General features: G+C 44.2%; 2 protein-coding genes across 9 annotated transcripts in view; both read left to right on the forward strand.

The window, feature by feature from the left end:
• Positions 1-7,131, forward strand: part of LOC139548895 (stAR-related lipid transfer protein 13-like) — a 131,897-nt gene extending 124,766 nt beyond the window's left edge. For all 5 annotated transcript variants that reach the window (XM_071358826.1, XM_071358829.1, XM_071358828.1 and 2 more), the window contains 8 exons: positions 4-174; positions 287-446; positions 963-1,161; positions 1,851-2,064; positions 3,260-3,374; positions 3,641-4,137; positions 4,293-4,469; positions 4,608-7,131. In XM_071358826.1, coding sequence (XP_071214927.1) covers positions 4-174; positions 287-446; positions 963-1,161; positions 1,851-2,064; positions 3,260-3,374; positions 3,641-4,137; positions 4,293-4,469; positions 4,608-4,725 — 1,651 coding nt within the window. In that variant the 3' untranslated portion in view covers positions 4,726-7,131. The remainder of the gene's footprint in view (positions 1-3; positions 175-286; positions 447-962; positions 1,162-1,850; positions 2,065-3,259; positions 3,375-3,640; positions 4,138-4,292; positions 4,470-4,607) is intronic.
• A 3,026-nt stretch (positions 7,132-10,157) lies between these two features.
• Positions 10,158-16,868, forward strand: part of LOC139548896 (neurobeachin-like) — a 354,477-nt gene continuing 347,766 nt past the window's right edge. For all 4 annotated transcript variants that reach the window (XM_071358831.1, XM_071358832.1, XM_071358833.1 and 1 more), the window contains exon 1: positions 10,158-10,669. In XM_071358831.1, coding sequence (XP_071214932.1) covers positions 10,406-10,669 — 264 coding nt within the window. In that variant the 5' untranslated portion in view covers positions 10,158-10,405. The remainder of the gene's footprint in view (positions 10,670-16,868) is intronic.

A 16,868-nucleotide genomic window follows, 5' to 3' on the forward strand; every position in this document is an offset into this window, starting at 1 on the left:
TAGTCTGCGATGGCCCAGCTTCCAGATGTCCAACCGGCTCAGCCACTCAGTGGCCTCGCTCCAGATCACCAACCAATCAGCAGGCCAGCTCAGCCTGCTGCAGAAGTTCTCTCTCCTCCGCCTCACTGCCATCATGGAGAAATATTCCATGTCCAACAAACACGGATGGACCTGGTGAGTACAATCAATCAATCAATCAACCAATCAATCAACCTTGTCAAGGTTGAACCCTATTCCTGTGTGTGAGTGTAGACATGGGACCCACCCTGTGTTGTCTCTCTGTCAGGTCCGTTCCAAAGTTCATGAAGAGGATGAAGGTTCCAGACTACAAGGACAAGAATGTGTTTGGTGTTCCTCTGATCGTTCACGTCCAGCGCTCTGGTCAGCCCCTCCCCCTCAGCCTGCAGCAGGCCCTCCGATACCTCAGGAGCCAGTGTCTAGACCAGGTCAGTCTCCCTCAGTTAAACTGTGTTACAGTAGACTGTCAGTCTCTCTCTGTTAAACTGTGTTACAGTAGACTGTCAGTCTCTCTCTGTTAAACTGTTCTATAGCAGACTGTCAGTCTCTCTCTGTTAAACTGTTCTATAGCAGACTGTCAGTCTCTCTCTGTTAAACTGTTCTATAGCAGACTGTCAGTCTCTCTCTGTTAAACTGTTCTATAGCAGACTGTCAGTCTCTCTCTGTTAAACTGTTATATAGCAGACTGTCAGTCTCTCTCTGTTAAACTGTTCTATAGCAGACTGTCAGTCTCTCTCTGTTAAACTGTTCTATAGCAGACTGTCAGTCTCTCTCTGTTATTCTGTGTTACAGCAGACTGTTAGTCTCTCTCTGTTAAACTGTTACAGTAGACTGTCAGTCTCTCTCTGTTAAACTGTTACAGTAGACTGTCAGTCTCTCTCTCTGTAGAACCGGTCAGTGTCTAGGTCTGTCTGTCTGAACGTTCTGCTCTACTCCGTCTGTAGGTGGGTCTGTTCCGTAAGTCTGGTGTGAAGTCTCGTATCCAGGCGCTGAGGCAGATGAATGAGTCGTCTCCTGATGATGTCAGCTACGAGGACCAGTCAGCGTACGACGTAGCTGACATGGTCAAACAGTTCTTCAGAGACCTGCCTGAACCTCTACTGACCAGCAAGCTGGGAGAGACCTTCCTGCACATCTACCAGTGTAAGGACTGATACACACAGGCACATACACACATGCTTACACACATGCACACACAAACACAGTCTTGTACAGCTGGGACACACAATTCCCATTCAAAATCGTATTTTCCCTAACCCTAAACCTAACCCTAACCCGTACTCTTACCCTTACCCTAACCCTAACCTTAACCCAGAAACCTAACCCTAACCCTAAACCTAACCCTAGCTCCTAACCCTAACCCATAACGTAATTCAAATACTAATTATAAACTTAACCCTAAACCCCCTAGAAATAGCATTTGACCTAGTGGGGACTAACAAAATGTCCCCAGTTGGTAAAATTTAGGTTGTGGGGATTTCCAGTACCCACAAGAATAGGTAAACACGTCCACGCACACACAGACACAGACACAGACACAGACACAGACACAGACACAGACACAGACACAGACACAGACACAGACAGACAGACAGACAGACAGACAGACAGACAGACAGACAGACAGACAGACAGACAGACAGACAGACAGACAGACAGACAGACAGACAGACAGACAGACAGACAGACAGACAGACAGACAGACAGACAGACAGACAGACAGACAGACAGACAGACAGACAGACAGACAGACAGACAGACCATACTAAGGTCTCTCTCCATTGCCCATGGTAGGATAGTTCAACCCTCCCTCTATCCCTTCCTCCCTCCAGATGTTCCTAAGGACCAGCGGTTGCAGGCTGTACAGGCGGCCATCATGCTGATGTCAGACGAGAACAGGGAGGTGCTCCAGATGTTGCTCTGCTTCCTGTCTGACGTCACTTCCTCTGTGGAGGAGAACCAGATGACTCCCATGAACATCGCTGTGTGTCTGGCCCCGTCCCTGTTCCACCTCAACATCCTGAAGAAGGACAACCTCTCACCCAGGTACACTACACCACAAACACACAGGTACATCACCTGATCAGCTCTAAAGTAGAACCAAATGAGGAACCCTGGACTGTTACTTCAGCAGTGTCTATAATGGACTAATACAACTACAACCCACTTGGTCTAGTATTTCCTATATACAGTATGCCCTCCTATTAGACTCCCCAGTGATGATGGGGTCCCGTGTGGCTCAGTTGGTAGAGCATGGCGCTTGCAACGCCAGGGTTGTGGGTTCATTCCCCACGGGGGGACCAGGATGAATATGTATGAACTTTCCAATTTGTAAGTCGCTCTGGATAAGAGCGTCTGCTAAATGACTTAAAATGTAAAAAAAAACAAATGATGTCCTCCTAATTAGGTCTCTGTGAAGACTGATGTTAACTAGGTGGGAGTCTGGTTCAGGCATCAGGGGTTCAGCTACAGTAGACTGGCTATCTGGTTCTGGGCGGTTTTTATTAAGAATGTTCTGGAGTTCCAAGGTACTCTTTAAAACACTGCGTTTTATGACATCACGCTGTGTACAAACAGAAACCTCTCATTTAACTAGCTGGTGGAAGTGATTCTTTAAGGGTTACAGGATCAAAGGGATAGCATGCAGAGAGAGAGAGATGTTGAGATGACCGGGAGGAGGGAGAGGAAAGGGAGAGGATGGCAGGGAGAGGAGAGAGAGAGGGAGAGGATGGCAGGGAGAAGGGAGAGGAGAGAGAGAAGAAGAGGATGGCTGGGAGGAGGGAGGACAGGAGAGAGGGTTAGGAAGGCAGGGAAGGAGGAAGGACAGGAGAGAGAGTTAGGAAGGCAAGGAAGGAGGGAGGACAGGAGAGAGAGTTAGGAAGGCAAGGAAGGAGGGAGGACAGGAGAGAGAGGGTTAGGAGAGAGATAGGGTTAGGAAGGCAGGGAAGGAAGGCGGATAGGAGAGAGCGGGTTAGAAGAGAGAGGGTTAGAAAGGGTTAGAAAGGCAGGGAAGGAGGGAGGACAGGAGAGAAATGGTTAGTGGCTGTCTCGGCTGCATGGGGGACTGTTTATCTAGTGGGCTGGGAGGGAGGTTAACTAGCTGTATTCAGTGGGAGAGAGGGAAGAGGTTTTAATGTGTTCATTGAGCACCTCGGCTGATTGACTCTTGCTGCTGTGTTCATAATTGTCTCATTATCCATGATCCTTTGCTGTGTTAATAAATGTTACCCATGATCCTCAGGGCCATGCAGAGGAAGTACACGACAGGCCGGCCCGACCAGAAGGACCTGAATGAGAACCTTGCCGCGACGCAGGGACTCGCCCACATGATCATAGAGTGCAACCGACTGTTTGAGGTAATAGACCTGAATAGAATACTTCATTAATAATCAACAGTGTTACTAAGATGCTACTTAGATACATTGGATGTCATAAAATGTTATAAGCCTCATTATAAAACATTATAAAGGCTCATACCTGCTGACCAGTAAGATATAAAGCATTATACCTTCAGTCTTTTAAGTGTTATCGAACCATTTAAAAACATTGTTTTGTCATTTAGAAGACGCTCTTATCCATAGCGACCTGATCTCTGATTGATCTTTCTTCTCCGACCAATCAGATTCCTCACGAGATGGTGACTCAGTCCAGGAACTCGTACGCGGAGGCGGACCTTCACGCTCCCACCTTAGAGGACCTCTGTAGACAGCAGGAGGAGGATGATGCGTCCTACCAGACAGAGGCCAGACCCTGCCAGACACACTCAGAGACCAGACCGCAGAACCTGTACCAGAACTACATAGAGAGCAGGCTGCAGGAGCTCCTGAAGGAGGCCAGGGAGAAGGCTAAGGGCTGGGTGTCCTGCACCAGCTCAGACAACACTGAGCTCTACTGTAAGAAGGTTGGTGATGGGAACCCTTTGCGGCGGTGGCGTGTGGCGGTTGAGGTGGAGGCCCCTCCCTCGGTGGTGTTGAACCGTGTGTTGCGAGAGCGGCACCTGTGGGACGTGGACCTGCTGCAGTGGAAGGTAGCTGAGACTCTGGACAGACACACTGAGGTCTTCCACTATGTCCTCAACCGCATGCCCCCACACCCCAGCAGAGACTTCCTGGTCCTACGGTGAGTGTGTGTGTTTGTGTGTTTGTATTTAGAATTTTGACATTTACATTTCAATTCAACTCAGTTTGTTGTTCCTGTAGAGCTCACATCAACCTAAAGCCCTGTTGGTTCTAGCTGTGCTGAATGAAGCTGACTTTGTCTGTCTCTTTCTGTAGGTCATGGAGGACTGACCTTCCCAAGGGGATGTGTGCATTGGTGTGTGTGTCTGTAGAACATGAGGACTGTCCCCGGGTCGGTGGGGTGAGGGCCGTGGTTCTAGAGTCTAACTACCTTCTAGAACCCTGCGGCTCTGGGAAGTCCAGACTCACTCACATCTGCAGGGTGGACTTCAAGTGAGTCCACACATAACATACCTTAGCATATACTGTATAAATAGAAAGTGAATTTCCGAAGATCGTGTAGATGTGTGTGTGAATCTGACTGTGTTGTTGTTGTGTTTGAACCTGGCCATGTTGTTGTTGTTGTTCCAGAGGGCGGAGTCCAGAGTGGTACAACAAGGCCTTTGGTCACCTCTGTGCTGCTGAAGCTGCTCGCATTCGCAACTCCTTCCAACCAATCAGCACAGAGGGGCCAGAGACCAAGATCTGACACTAGAGTCTTCCATCCACAGAGCTAGACCCACACATACCTGGAGGGAACTAGACCCAACCTGGCCTGGCCTAGAGCTAGTGTAACCGAGTTGGATTTGTAACCTCACTCCCCAGCCAAAATGTCTCCACCCTCACTATCGAACTGCTAACTTTTCGGTATTGTAGTTGGCTAAGACGTTGTCAAGATGCTAGTCACCTGTGTTTGCTAGACAGCGGATGCGAGATCAAGGACCAGTAAGGCTTTGTGAGTGAGGAAGCACAGTGATGTCTGTTACACTAGACCGAATGATGTCTGGAGCTACAGTAGGTGCTAGAGGAGGACTGAGAGGAGGAGTATATATTCATAGAGTCCTGAAGCCAATAGGCAGAGCTGAAGCACTAAACCAGCGGATGGCCGCCCTTTCGTCCTCTTCTATTTATTTCCCGACGATTCTACATGTTGAATGGCCGCCGTTTGTCGACCCCCAGCAGGTGTGCGCGGCCAACGCGTTGGTCTGTCTTGAAATGTGTTGCCAGAACACAGAGACTAAAGAGAGTATGGAGCTTTCTGGACTGTCTACACAATTACACAACAAGATCTCCTTAGGTGCTGGACGTTATTAAGATGTTATTATGATGTTATTATGACATGTATTATTATTATTATTATTTGTATTATTATGACCGAAAGGGGAACAGAATGATCCTGCCAATGTCCATTAGTATTTAGTATTAGAGTTATGTCTAGGACATTTAAGCTCTTTAAAGCTTCTGGAAAGCTGTATATTATTTTATTAATGTAAAATGTCATGCTTTCTGTTAGATATGCTGCATAGGCACGCATGTGTCTGTATATATATATCTCTGTGTGTGAAAACATACATACAAGTATACTAGCTGTATATACTGTATTAATGAAAGGCTTAATGCTACAACCTGCATTGTGTCATTGTTATTATAATTCATTTGGTACTAATCTGTAAGCTGGTTTTACTGGGCTTCAACAGTGCTGTGTGTTTCTGAATGGGTGTAATGTTATTCTATATGACCTTATTGTTTAAGGTTGAAAACATGGCTGCGTCCTAAATGGCACCCTATTTCCTATATATTGCACCACTTTTTACCAGAACCTCCATAGGGCTCTGGTCAAACGTAGTGCACTATATAGGGAATAGGGTGCCATTTGGGATGGAGCCCATGTGACTCAGGTTTGATCTCCAGACCTGCTGTAGAGAGCTGGCTGGACTGAGCTTCAGTTTAGTTCCAGAGACAAGATTTTTTAATTAGACAATGTAAAAAAAATATTAAATGTTTATATTGTGTATTTTTACACAGACAAATGCAATTAGAATGGATTAGAATAGAAACTTAATTGCTCTAAGGGAATTTGCTTAATTGAAAGTCGCTCTCTCTTCACTCCATTTGCAGTTTGTTTATTTGTATGTTGTATGTTCCGCTAGTCAACACCTCACCTCACGTGGTGTGTTCTCTACTTCACGTCCCAAATGGCACCCTATTCCCTACATAGTGCACTACTTTTGACCAAAGCCCTGGTTTAAAGCTGTGCACTATATAGGGAATAGGGTGCCATTTGAGACGCATTATATGCCTTTACTCTATACCACCCTGCATCCCAGGTCTGGCTTCACTCTGAAGCTAAGCAGGGTCGATCCTGGTCGGTCCATGGATGGGAGACCAGATGCTGCAGGAAGTTGTGTTGCAGGGCCAGGCAATGTGATTGGGAACATTGCCCTGTGTAGGGTGCCGTCTTTCAGATGGGACGTTAAACAGGTGCCCTGACTCTCTGTGGTCACTAAATATCCATGGCACTTATCGTAAGAGTTAACCCTGGTGTCCTGGCTAAATTTCCCATAAACTCCCATACACTCTTAGTTAGACAAGGACAATTTAGAACTATATTAGCCATAGAGTAGTTATAACCCTGGTCTCCTAATAGCAGTGGGTTGGTGTCCAGAGTCACATGCTACACATACAGAATTGGACTGGTGGCATTATTTCTGTCAAGAACACAATGACCAGGGGAGGTGTGGGAACACATAGCGGTGTCACGCCCTGATCTGTTTCACCTGTCCCTGTGATTGTCTCCACCCCCTCCAGGTGTTGCTTTATTTTCCCCTGTGTTTCCTGTCTCTCTGTGCCATTTTGTCTTGTATGTTTCCAAGTCAACCAGCGTTTTTCCCGTTCTCCTGCGTTTTGCTATTCTCCTTTTTCTAGTCCTCCTGGTTTTGACCCTTGCCTGTTTCTGGACTTTGTACCCGCCTGCCTGACCATTCTGCCTGTCTTGACACAAAGCCTGTCTGCCACTTTGTACCTCCTGGACTCTGATCTGGTTTTGACCTTTTGCCTGTCCATGACCATTCTCTTGCCTACTCCTTTTGGATTAATAAACATTTTAAGACTCCAACCATCTGCCTCCTGTGTCTGCATCTGTGTCTCACCTTGTGTCAGGATAAGTGGAATGGAATCAGGGAGAGAATAGAGTGATACCGAACTTGAAATATTTCCTTTGAATAGCAACAAGAGTTTTTTTGAGGATGGCAGAAGAATCTGTCGATGTGCCCTTGAGCAAGGCACTTACCCCTAATTTTCGCAGGGTCGCCGTTGAAAATGGCAGACCCTGGCATGACCCCACTCTCCAAGTGTGTCTCAGGGGGAGTTAGGCTATGCAAAAAACACATTTACAATTCCCACTTGTATTAATACACACTTGTACATGTGTGAAGTAGGACAAATTTAAGCACCCACCAATTTATTATTATTTACAGGATGTTGTTGCTTCTTGGTTGTCATACTGTGTATTACAACCTGCAGTCAGCCTGTTGAACTATCAACTCAGGGTTGTTGTTCATCTGTATTTTGTGTTTCATACATATGAATATGTTTTTAAAAAAATAATCAGATTCATGATGGAGGGATCACAAAAGATTGCTTTTTGCAAATCGATCCCTATGCCCTATGAACTTGTGCCGATATGAAAGGATTTTACAGCTGGAGAAATATGGTAATAGCTCCAACTTGGACTCTGATAGGCTACTGCATACACCAATCAAGTACATAGGGCATAGGTGTCAAACTCATTCCACGGAGGGCCGAGTGTCTGCGGGTTTCACTCCTCCCTTGTACTTGATTGATGAATTAAGGTCACTGATTAGTAAAGAACTCCGCTCACCTGGTTGTCTAGGTTTTAATTGAAAGGAAAAACCAAAAACCCTTAGACACTCGGCCCTCCATGGAATGAAGTTTGACTCCCCTGTTCTAGCGGTTGATTTGGGATTTTACTGAGTTACAGTTCATATGAGGAAATCAGTCAATTGAAATAAATGAATTTTGCCCTTCTCAATGGATTCCCCATGACTGTTGGTCACAGATACCTTTAAAAAAAATGGGCCACACAATGGGCCTCAGGATCTCGTCACAGTATTTTAGTGCATTCAAATTGCCATTGATAAAACTCAATTGGGTTTGTTGTCCGTAGCTTATGACTGTCCATACCATAACCCCACTGCTACCACGGGGCAGGCACTCTGTTCACAACGTTGACATAAGCAAACCACGCCATGCACGTGGCCTGCGTTTGTGAGGCCGGTTTAACTTACTGCCAAATGCTCTAAAATGACATTGGAGGTGGCTTATGGTAGAGAAATGAACATTCAGTTCTCTGGCAACAGCTCTGGTGTATATTCCTGCAGTCAGCATGCCAATTGCACACCCCTTCAAAACTTGAGACATCTGTGGCAGTGTGTTGTGTGACAAAACTGCACATTTTAGAGTGGCCTTTTATTGTCCCCAGCATAAGGTGCACCTGTGTGATGATCATGCCTTTTAATCAGCGTATTGATATGTCACACCTGTCAGGTGGATGGATTATCTTGGCAAAATGAGAAATGCTTACTAACAGGGATGTAAACAAATTTGTGCACAAAGTTTGAGAGAAATAAGCTTTTTGTGCATTAGGAACATTTCTGGGAGCTTTTATTTCAGCTCATGAAACATGGGCCCAACACTGTGTTTATATTTTTGTTCTGTATAGTTACCTCCCATCTTCACAGAAATTATGCATTTCTTTATCCACTGGATGGCGACATCTGACTTCTGAACAATACAGGTTAATCAAAAAGAGGACATGCTGAAGGTTAGATTTATATAGCATCCCAATTGGCATACTATTCCCTACATAGTACACTACTTTTGACCAGAGCCCTATGAGTCCTGGTCCAAAGAAGTGCACTATATAGGGAAGTGGGTGCCATTGGGGACATATAATTAATAACTTCCACCACACCTGTTCTTTCTGTTCAGTCTTTTCTTCTATGGTTCTGCAGGATGATTCTTCAAGGTCACTTCCACATCTACAGACTGTTCAACGTGCTGAAGAGACACCAGGAGTCCTATTTACATAATTAAATAAAAGACAAGTAGACAGCCTTACCCTGGCGTGTGTGTGTGTGTGTGTGTGTGTGTGTGTGTGTGTGTGTGTGTGTGTGTGTGTGTGTGTGTGTGTGTGTGTGTGTGTGTGTGTGTGTGTGTGTGTGTGTGTGTGTGTGTGTGTGTGTGTGTGTGTGTGTGTGTGTGTGTGTGTGTGTGTGTGTGCGTGTGTGTGTGTGTAATACGATTTGATTAATTTTAATTATTTATTGTCTTGAGCTGCAATTAAAAAGAGATTTGTTTCCCCACACAGTTTAGATTCAATAATGATTTAAATTAAATAGATTTAAATTAAAACAGAAAAGGTACAGCAATTGAGTCTTTTTTCACTTCCAACATTTGGTCCAGTGATGGTTAAATTATTCAATAGAATGATTAATCTACCACAGTGAAGCTGTCTGGAAGTAAAAGGACATGTTAGAGTAGTGAGTAGAGTAGTGTCCTCCCATTGTAGCACTCATATAACTCAGAGGATGAGTCCCAAACGGCACTCTATTCCCTTTATAGTGCACTTTTGACCAGAGCCCTATAGTGCACTATAATGGGAATAGCGTGCCACTTGTATTAGGCTACCTGTAATAAAACAATTATTCACACTACCATCCCAGCTTTTCACAATCTAAGCTTTAATAAGGTGCTTTCTCTATTGTGTAACTGGCTCTTTCACTAAAAACCCTTTAAAGCTTTTGAGTAACCTTTTCCTCCCTTCTATTGGCTACTTGGCTACTGCTTTGACAAATTCAGCATAGATAGCAATAAAACCACAAAGATGGACTGATTCACAACCAATTCAACTGTAAAGGCTTTGTTGAATCCCTTTAAAGTATTCTTTCCTAAGGTTACACCCCATTCACCAATTCTTCAGTTCAAGTTTTTTTTGGAGTGGTTCTCTTACTTTAGTTTGTCTGCAGGCAGGCGTGATGTGCTTCTTGCCGCAGGCAGGGGGCGGCAACATGACGGAGAGCGGCAGAGCGGTAGCCTAGAGACCCTGAAGCGGCTGCCGCGCTGTTCAGGTTCACTCTGTCCAGATTACCAGAAGACGTCTGCGTACAGGGAAGGACACGGCTCGTTCTACCCTCAATAAATTATTACCAGATTGCAGTTCCTATTCGCGCAGGGCAGAGAGAGTGGATGTAACCGGTAGAGGGGTTTCTTTTTCGTCAGGCTCTTCCAGAATCTATTTTTTTTCTCCTGTTTAATTGATGCAGTTGAACAGCGATTAAAACAGGTGACATCGATCTGGTTGAAAGGACATGACAAGCGAGAGGCCGGCGGTGAAGATGCCGGGTGCTTTGTCGCTTTCTGACCGACAAATCCCAGCGGGTCATGGGCAGCCAGTGGGCTCTGGTACCGGGGAAATAATGGTATCTGGCTCGGGCTCTATGGTTCTACCGGCCGGGATGATCAACCCGCAGGTTCCCATCCGGAATATCAAGATGAAATTCGCGGTTCTGATCGGATTGATCCAGGTGGGGGAGGTTAGCAACAGAGATATCGTGGAGACTGTGCTCAACCTGGTAAGGAAATATAGGCTATTTCAGCCACAGCATCTCACACATGTAACACAACATCCTCAACACGCACAGAGCGCTACATTGTAGCGCCATAGTAAAGGGTAAGGGTCTCAGCGGGTGATTCGATGACTGGCTGCATGTGTTCTGTTCTGTACAGGTCTGATATTGTAGTCTAGAGACCCTGTGACTAGAGATTACAGATAGGGTGTTATTAGAGATGGGGTTCATTCTTATTAGGGATTGAGGCATTACTCTGAACTCTCTTATGGAGAGTGCCACTCTTTCCTGAGTTGAGTTTGTGCTTGTTAGGCTACACTTCATTATCTGAGATGACAACTAACATGACCCATTGCAGTATTTTGAACACACAGATCAGGTACAGGAGGCATGAAGGGTCATCATGGTGCCCAGGTCTGAGGTGGTGGATGGGACCACGGAAGGTGTCCCACTGGGCAAAAACTGGTTGAATTGACATTTCCATGTCATTTCAACCCCCCAAATCAAAGTGATGATGATGAATCAACCTGGAAATCTGATTGAATTTGAATTTGCAAAAAGTCATCAATGTAAAGGGCATTTGATTTTTTTTTTAACCTAAATCCAATGACACGGTGACATTTGTTGTTGATTTCACATTGAATTCACATTAGTTGACAACTCAACCAAATGTAAATCAAAGCTAGATGTTAAACTGACATCTGTGGCCAGTGGGATGTGTCTGTTTGTGTCTGTCTATCTGTTCGTGAGTGTGTCTGTTTGTCTGTAGGTGCGGGGCAGAGATGTGTGCTGCTGTGGTCTGGCTGCTAGATCCATTCCACCTGTATGCTCTGTCATCACCAGGGGAACAAGAAGTACACCATCTAGCCTCAGCACACTGACACATCTCTACAGCCCCTCTGAATCAGATGCAGACTCATGCCATGGTGTTCACAGACTTACTTCACCGTTTTGCTCTGTGGTGAGCATAGGTCTTCCACAATACTGTATCAGTCGCCACAATACAATCCATTATCATGACCTATGGACCCCAGGGATGGCAGCAGCTCAGATTGGAGACATGATATGAATGTTTACAGGAGATTGATCAATCTGTCAACAGGCTTCAGCTTAGTGGAGTTGAACTTGAACACTTAGTGTGAAATTGAGACTAAATCAATGGTGATTATTTTCAATGGGGAAGATTCCTCTGTAGTACAGTAACGTAATATCTTCAATAGATGCTGATGTCAAAAGGGCTTTATAAAATACATTTGATTGATTGATTTGACATAGAAGTGTGTATATATAACTTTAGATGGACATTTGCTAGTGAAGGCTAGTAGTAACAGTAAATCCTAACTGTGGCTGATGCCTAGTTCAGACTTCATCACAAGCATAATGTTAGCTATAGTATGGTAGCCATTGCTGGTATGAAGATGGAACCAGTCCATTCAATCATCATATTTCACTAATAGTTCCCATTTGGCCTCTTAGGCTTCCTGTCTAATATATCTGGGTAAATGGTGAAATATTAGTCCTACTAGGCTATAGTTGTTTCATATGATAGCTTTCAATTGTAGAGAGATGTGTTGAATGGAAAATCTGTCTTTATTAACCATCATCCATCAACTCCTTGTAGAAGTGGAAATTGTAGTTGAGTCTCAAATGGCATCCTATTTCCTATATAGTGCACTAGGTTTGACCAGAGCTCTATGGTCAAACATAGTGCACTATAGTAATAGAGTGACGTGGGAAGCATACTGTGTTTCATTTGATGGTTTTGAGTGCTGCATGTCAGGAGGTGTATTTTTAATATGCCCCTGTATGATGAAACAGTGTGTCATTTTTACCTTTTATTTAACTAGGAAAGTCAGTTAAGAACAAATTCTTATTTACAATGACAGCCTAGGAACAGTGGGTTAACTGCCTTGTTCAGGGGCAGAACGACAGATTTTTACCTTGTCAGCTCGGGGAATCGATCTTGCAACCTATCGGTAACTAGTCCAACGCTCTAACCAATAGGCTACCTGCCGCCGTATGATGATGAACAGTTCTGTATCAGAGAACATTCTATTTATTTCTGAGTAATGTCTCCTCTCCTCTAACTAATGGTTCCAATAACATGTCTCTCATCAGGCAGGACAAACTACAGTGCATGAGAACTAGAATTAATGGAATAACACTCATTTAGGGATTGTTAAACAGCAAAAATGGAATCTAAAAAGGCGACTGCTGTAATGGAAAACAGACACAAGCAGGCCAGAGTAGAAACGTAGTAGGCATTCCAAATGGAACCCTGTTCTTTATCCAGTGGACTACTTTTGACCAGGGTACTATAAAGAGAATAGGGTGCTATTTGGGACGCTGCATCTGTCTGTGATTCATATCCCCACACTTCACTTGAGGTTGGATGAACACATACCGTAGCAGCGCGGTCTCAATCAGAGAGAGACAGTGGGATGGAGGGAACATTTTAGCATAATGCTAATATAATGCTAATCGTGTCGCTCCTGTGTGTATGAATTCATGATTCAGAGGGTCAGGGCTCTGAACAGAGACCAGTCTGATTACAGAACAATGGAGAGAGAGACGTGGAGAGACAGAGAGGAGAGTCAAGTAGGATCAGGTTGACAATGATGAGTGGATGAAAGGAGGAGTAGGAAGATGTGGAGTAGAAGGGAAAGAGAGATTTAGGTTAAGTTCCTGCCCAACTAGATGTGCAGGCGCTGCATTGCATCAACCAATGGTTGCGTGCTACGTCGTCATCATCCACTATGCAGTCTGGCATCAGATGGCGATATAATATGATGTGGTTAGCTGTTATGTTGAAAATACTGTACCTATGCAGGTGTTGTAAGATCTGGCATGCGTCTGCAATGTAGTTTGGAAGGAACTCGACCATAGTGATCCATCGTATGAGGCCCTGTAAAAACCTTGTAAAAACCGTGCCATGGAGATTCATCTTTATGTGTACATGCATCCTGAACATAGGGACTGACATTTTGCATCTACTGTAGCGGTATGAATAACTAGGCTATATGACTGACGACTTGAGTTGGCCATCCATCGATGTAGACTAGGTCTACGTACCAAATGGCACCCTATTCCCTATATAATGCACTACTGTATATAGAGAATAGGGTGCCATTTGGGACGCAACCTAGATGATGGAACACCACTCCTGGGTATGAAAGTGCTAAACCTTTGACAGATCAACATCATCCATCCGTTCGGACACATCAACTGTAGACCGACCCGTTGAGTAGAATAATGAACCTCCTATCAGACAGATGCTATAACGCTGTGTTGTGATGCTATAAGGCAGTATCCTGCCCCACGGTGCCACCGTCCCTCATCTCAGCTCATTAAGCCTAGTTCGCTCGTTTATCTTCTCTATAGAAGCCAGTCTGATGAAAGCTGTACTTAAGATAACATGTCATAATGAATGAAGTCTCTCCTCCAGGTGGGTTTAATTCAGCAGGGTTGTATTCATTAGTGCACACCGTTTCACAATGGGAAAAGTTTTGCAAACGAAAATACAGTTTCTTATTGGAAAAGTTCAGGTCCGTTTTCTTCCGTTTGCTTTCTAGTGAATACGACCCAAGAATTCAGTTGTTTAATGAGGGGTGAGATAAATCAGATTTTTTTCACTTAGCAACATTCAGATTCAGAGTGTTTAATAGTCACATGTACAGGGTTGCAGGTGTGATTGCAGGGTACAGTGAATATCTTAGTCTCCGAGCTCCAACATGCAGGATTAAGTTAAATAAAATAATGACAATGTTAATAAAAACAACAAAAGAAATAGAAATAGCACCATATACATCACAACAACTGTAGCAGTGATGAATAAATACATGTCCATTGGGGTGGAGGCCGTGTAAAGACTGTGGAGGGGATGAACACAGGGGGAGCAGAATGACATTGAGGGAGTTTTGGGACCAAGTTAAAGACCCAGCAGCTCTGTAAATATGTAATAACACATCATGTCCATAAAGTGCTTTTCTGAAACCCAATAATGCTAAGATCAGGGACCAGTACACAGCACATTGATGTTTGCATAGTCTGGATATTACTGACTTGGTCAGAGAACTAGTCCTTCTACATTCTGGTCAGCTACTGCAGAGCCCCATCACCAATTCTGCCTGGGTGGGTGGCAGCTGGCATGTTGCCATACCTCATATCACACATCTGTTTTACAGTGTGGATGGCTGGCTGATGGATGGTAACAGTGTGATGGATGGATCAGAGGCTGCTACTGATAGATGATGCAGTAGGCCGACAGTAAGAGTGTTATAGATTCAGCAGTAGGCCTACAGTAACAGTGTGCTAGATGATGCAGTAGGCCTACAGTAACATTGTGATTAGTGATGCACCGATATGACATTTTTGGTCGATACCAATATCCAATATTTTCCTTGCCAAAAAACCCGATACCGATATTTAACATTTTAACGGCATTCTAGTACAGTTAAATAGTTAACACACACACACATGGACGCAGCGGTCTAAGGCACTGCATCTCAGTGCAAGAGGCGTCACTACAGTCCCTGGTTCGATTCCAGTCTGTATCACATCCGGCCGTGATTGGGAGTCCCATAGGGCGGCGCACAATTGGCCCAGCGTCGTCCGGGTTTGGCCGGGGTAGACCGTCATTGTAAATAATACTTTTTTTTCTTAACTGACTTGTCCAAGTTAAATTAAGGTTACACACATACACATCACACTGACCAAAAAGTTATTTTGTTGGAATTTACATATGTCCCCATTACCAGTAAAACATCGGAAGTTTACAGTCGGAAGTTTACATACACCTTAGCGAAATACAATTAAACTCAGTTTTTCACAATTCCTGACATTTAATCCCAGTAAAAATTCATTGTTTTAGGTCAGTTAGGATCACCACTTTATTTTAAGAATGTGAAATGTCAGAATAATAGTAGAGAGAATGATTTATTTCAGCTTTTATTTCTTTCATCACATTCCCAGTGGGTCAGAAGTTTACATACACTCAATTAGTATTTGGTAGCATTGCCTTTAAATTGTTTAATTTGGGTCAAATGTTTCGGGTAGCCTTCCACAAGCTTCCCACAATAGGTTGGGTGAATTTTGGCCCATTCCTCCTGACAGAGCTGATGTAACTGAGTCAGGTTTGCAGGCCTCCTTGCTCGCACACGCTTTTTCAGTTCTTCCCACACATTTTCTATAGGATTGAGGTCAGGGCTTTGTGATGGCCACTCCAATAGCTTGACTTTGTTGTCCTTAAGCCATTTTTCCACAACTTTGGAAGTATGCCTTGGGTCATTGTCCATTTGGAAGACCCATTTGCGACCAAGCTTTAACTTCCTGACTGATGTCTTGAGATGTTGCTTCAATGTATCCACATAATTTTCCTGCCTTCCTGATGCCATCTATTTTGTGAAGTGCACCAGTCCCTCCTGCTGCAAAGCACCCCCACAACATGATGCTGCCACCCCCATGCTTCACAGTTGGGATGTGTTCTTTGGCTTGCAAGCCTCCCCCTTTTCCCTCCAAACATAATGATGGTCATTATGGCCAAACAGTTCTATTTTTGTTTCATCAGACCAGAGCACATTTCTCCAAAAAGTACACTCTTTGTCCCCATGTGCAGTTGCAAACTCTAGTCTGGCTTTTTTATGGCGGTTTTGGAGCAGTGGCTTCTTCCTTGCTGAGCGGCCTTTCAGGTTATGTCGATATAGGACTCGTTTTACTGTGGATATAGATACTTTTGTACCTGTTTTCTCCAGCATTTTCACATTTTCTCCAGCACTTTGCTGTTGTTCTGGGATTGATTTGCACTTTTCGCAGCAAAGTACGTTCATCTCCAGGAGACAGAACGCGTCTCCTTCCTGAGCGGTATGACGGCTGCGTGGTCCCATTGGTGTTTATACTTGTGTACTATTGCTTGCACAGATGAACAAATTTTCTCATGATGTCAAGCAAAGAGGCACTGAGTTTGAAGGTAGGCCTTGAAATACATCCACAGGTACACCTCCAATTGACTCAAATTATGTCAATTAGCTTCTAAAGCCATGACATAATTTTCTGGAATTTTCCAAGCTATTTAAAGGCACAGACAACTTAGTGTATGTAAACTTCTGACCCACTGGAATTGTGATACAGTGAAATAATCTGTCTGTAAACAATTGTTGGTAAAATTATTTGTTTCATGCACAAAGTAGATGTTCATACCCGACTTGCC

The sequence above is a fragment of the Salvelinus alpinus genome, chromosome 22 (assembly GCF_045679555.1).
Source record: "Salvelinus alpinus chromosome 22, SLU_Salpinus.1, whole genome shotgun sequence".
NCBI lineage: Eukaryota > Metazoa > Chordata > Actinopteri > Salmoniformes > Salmonidae > Salvelinus > Salvelinus alpinus.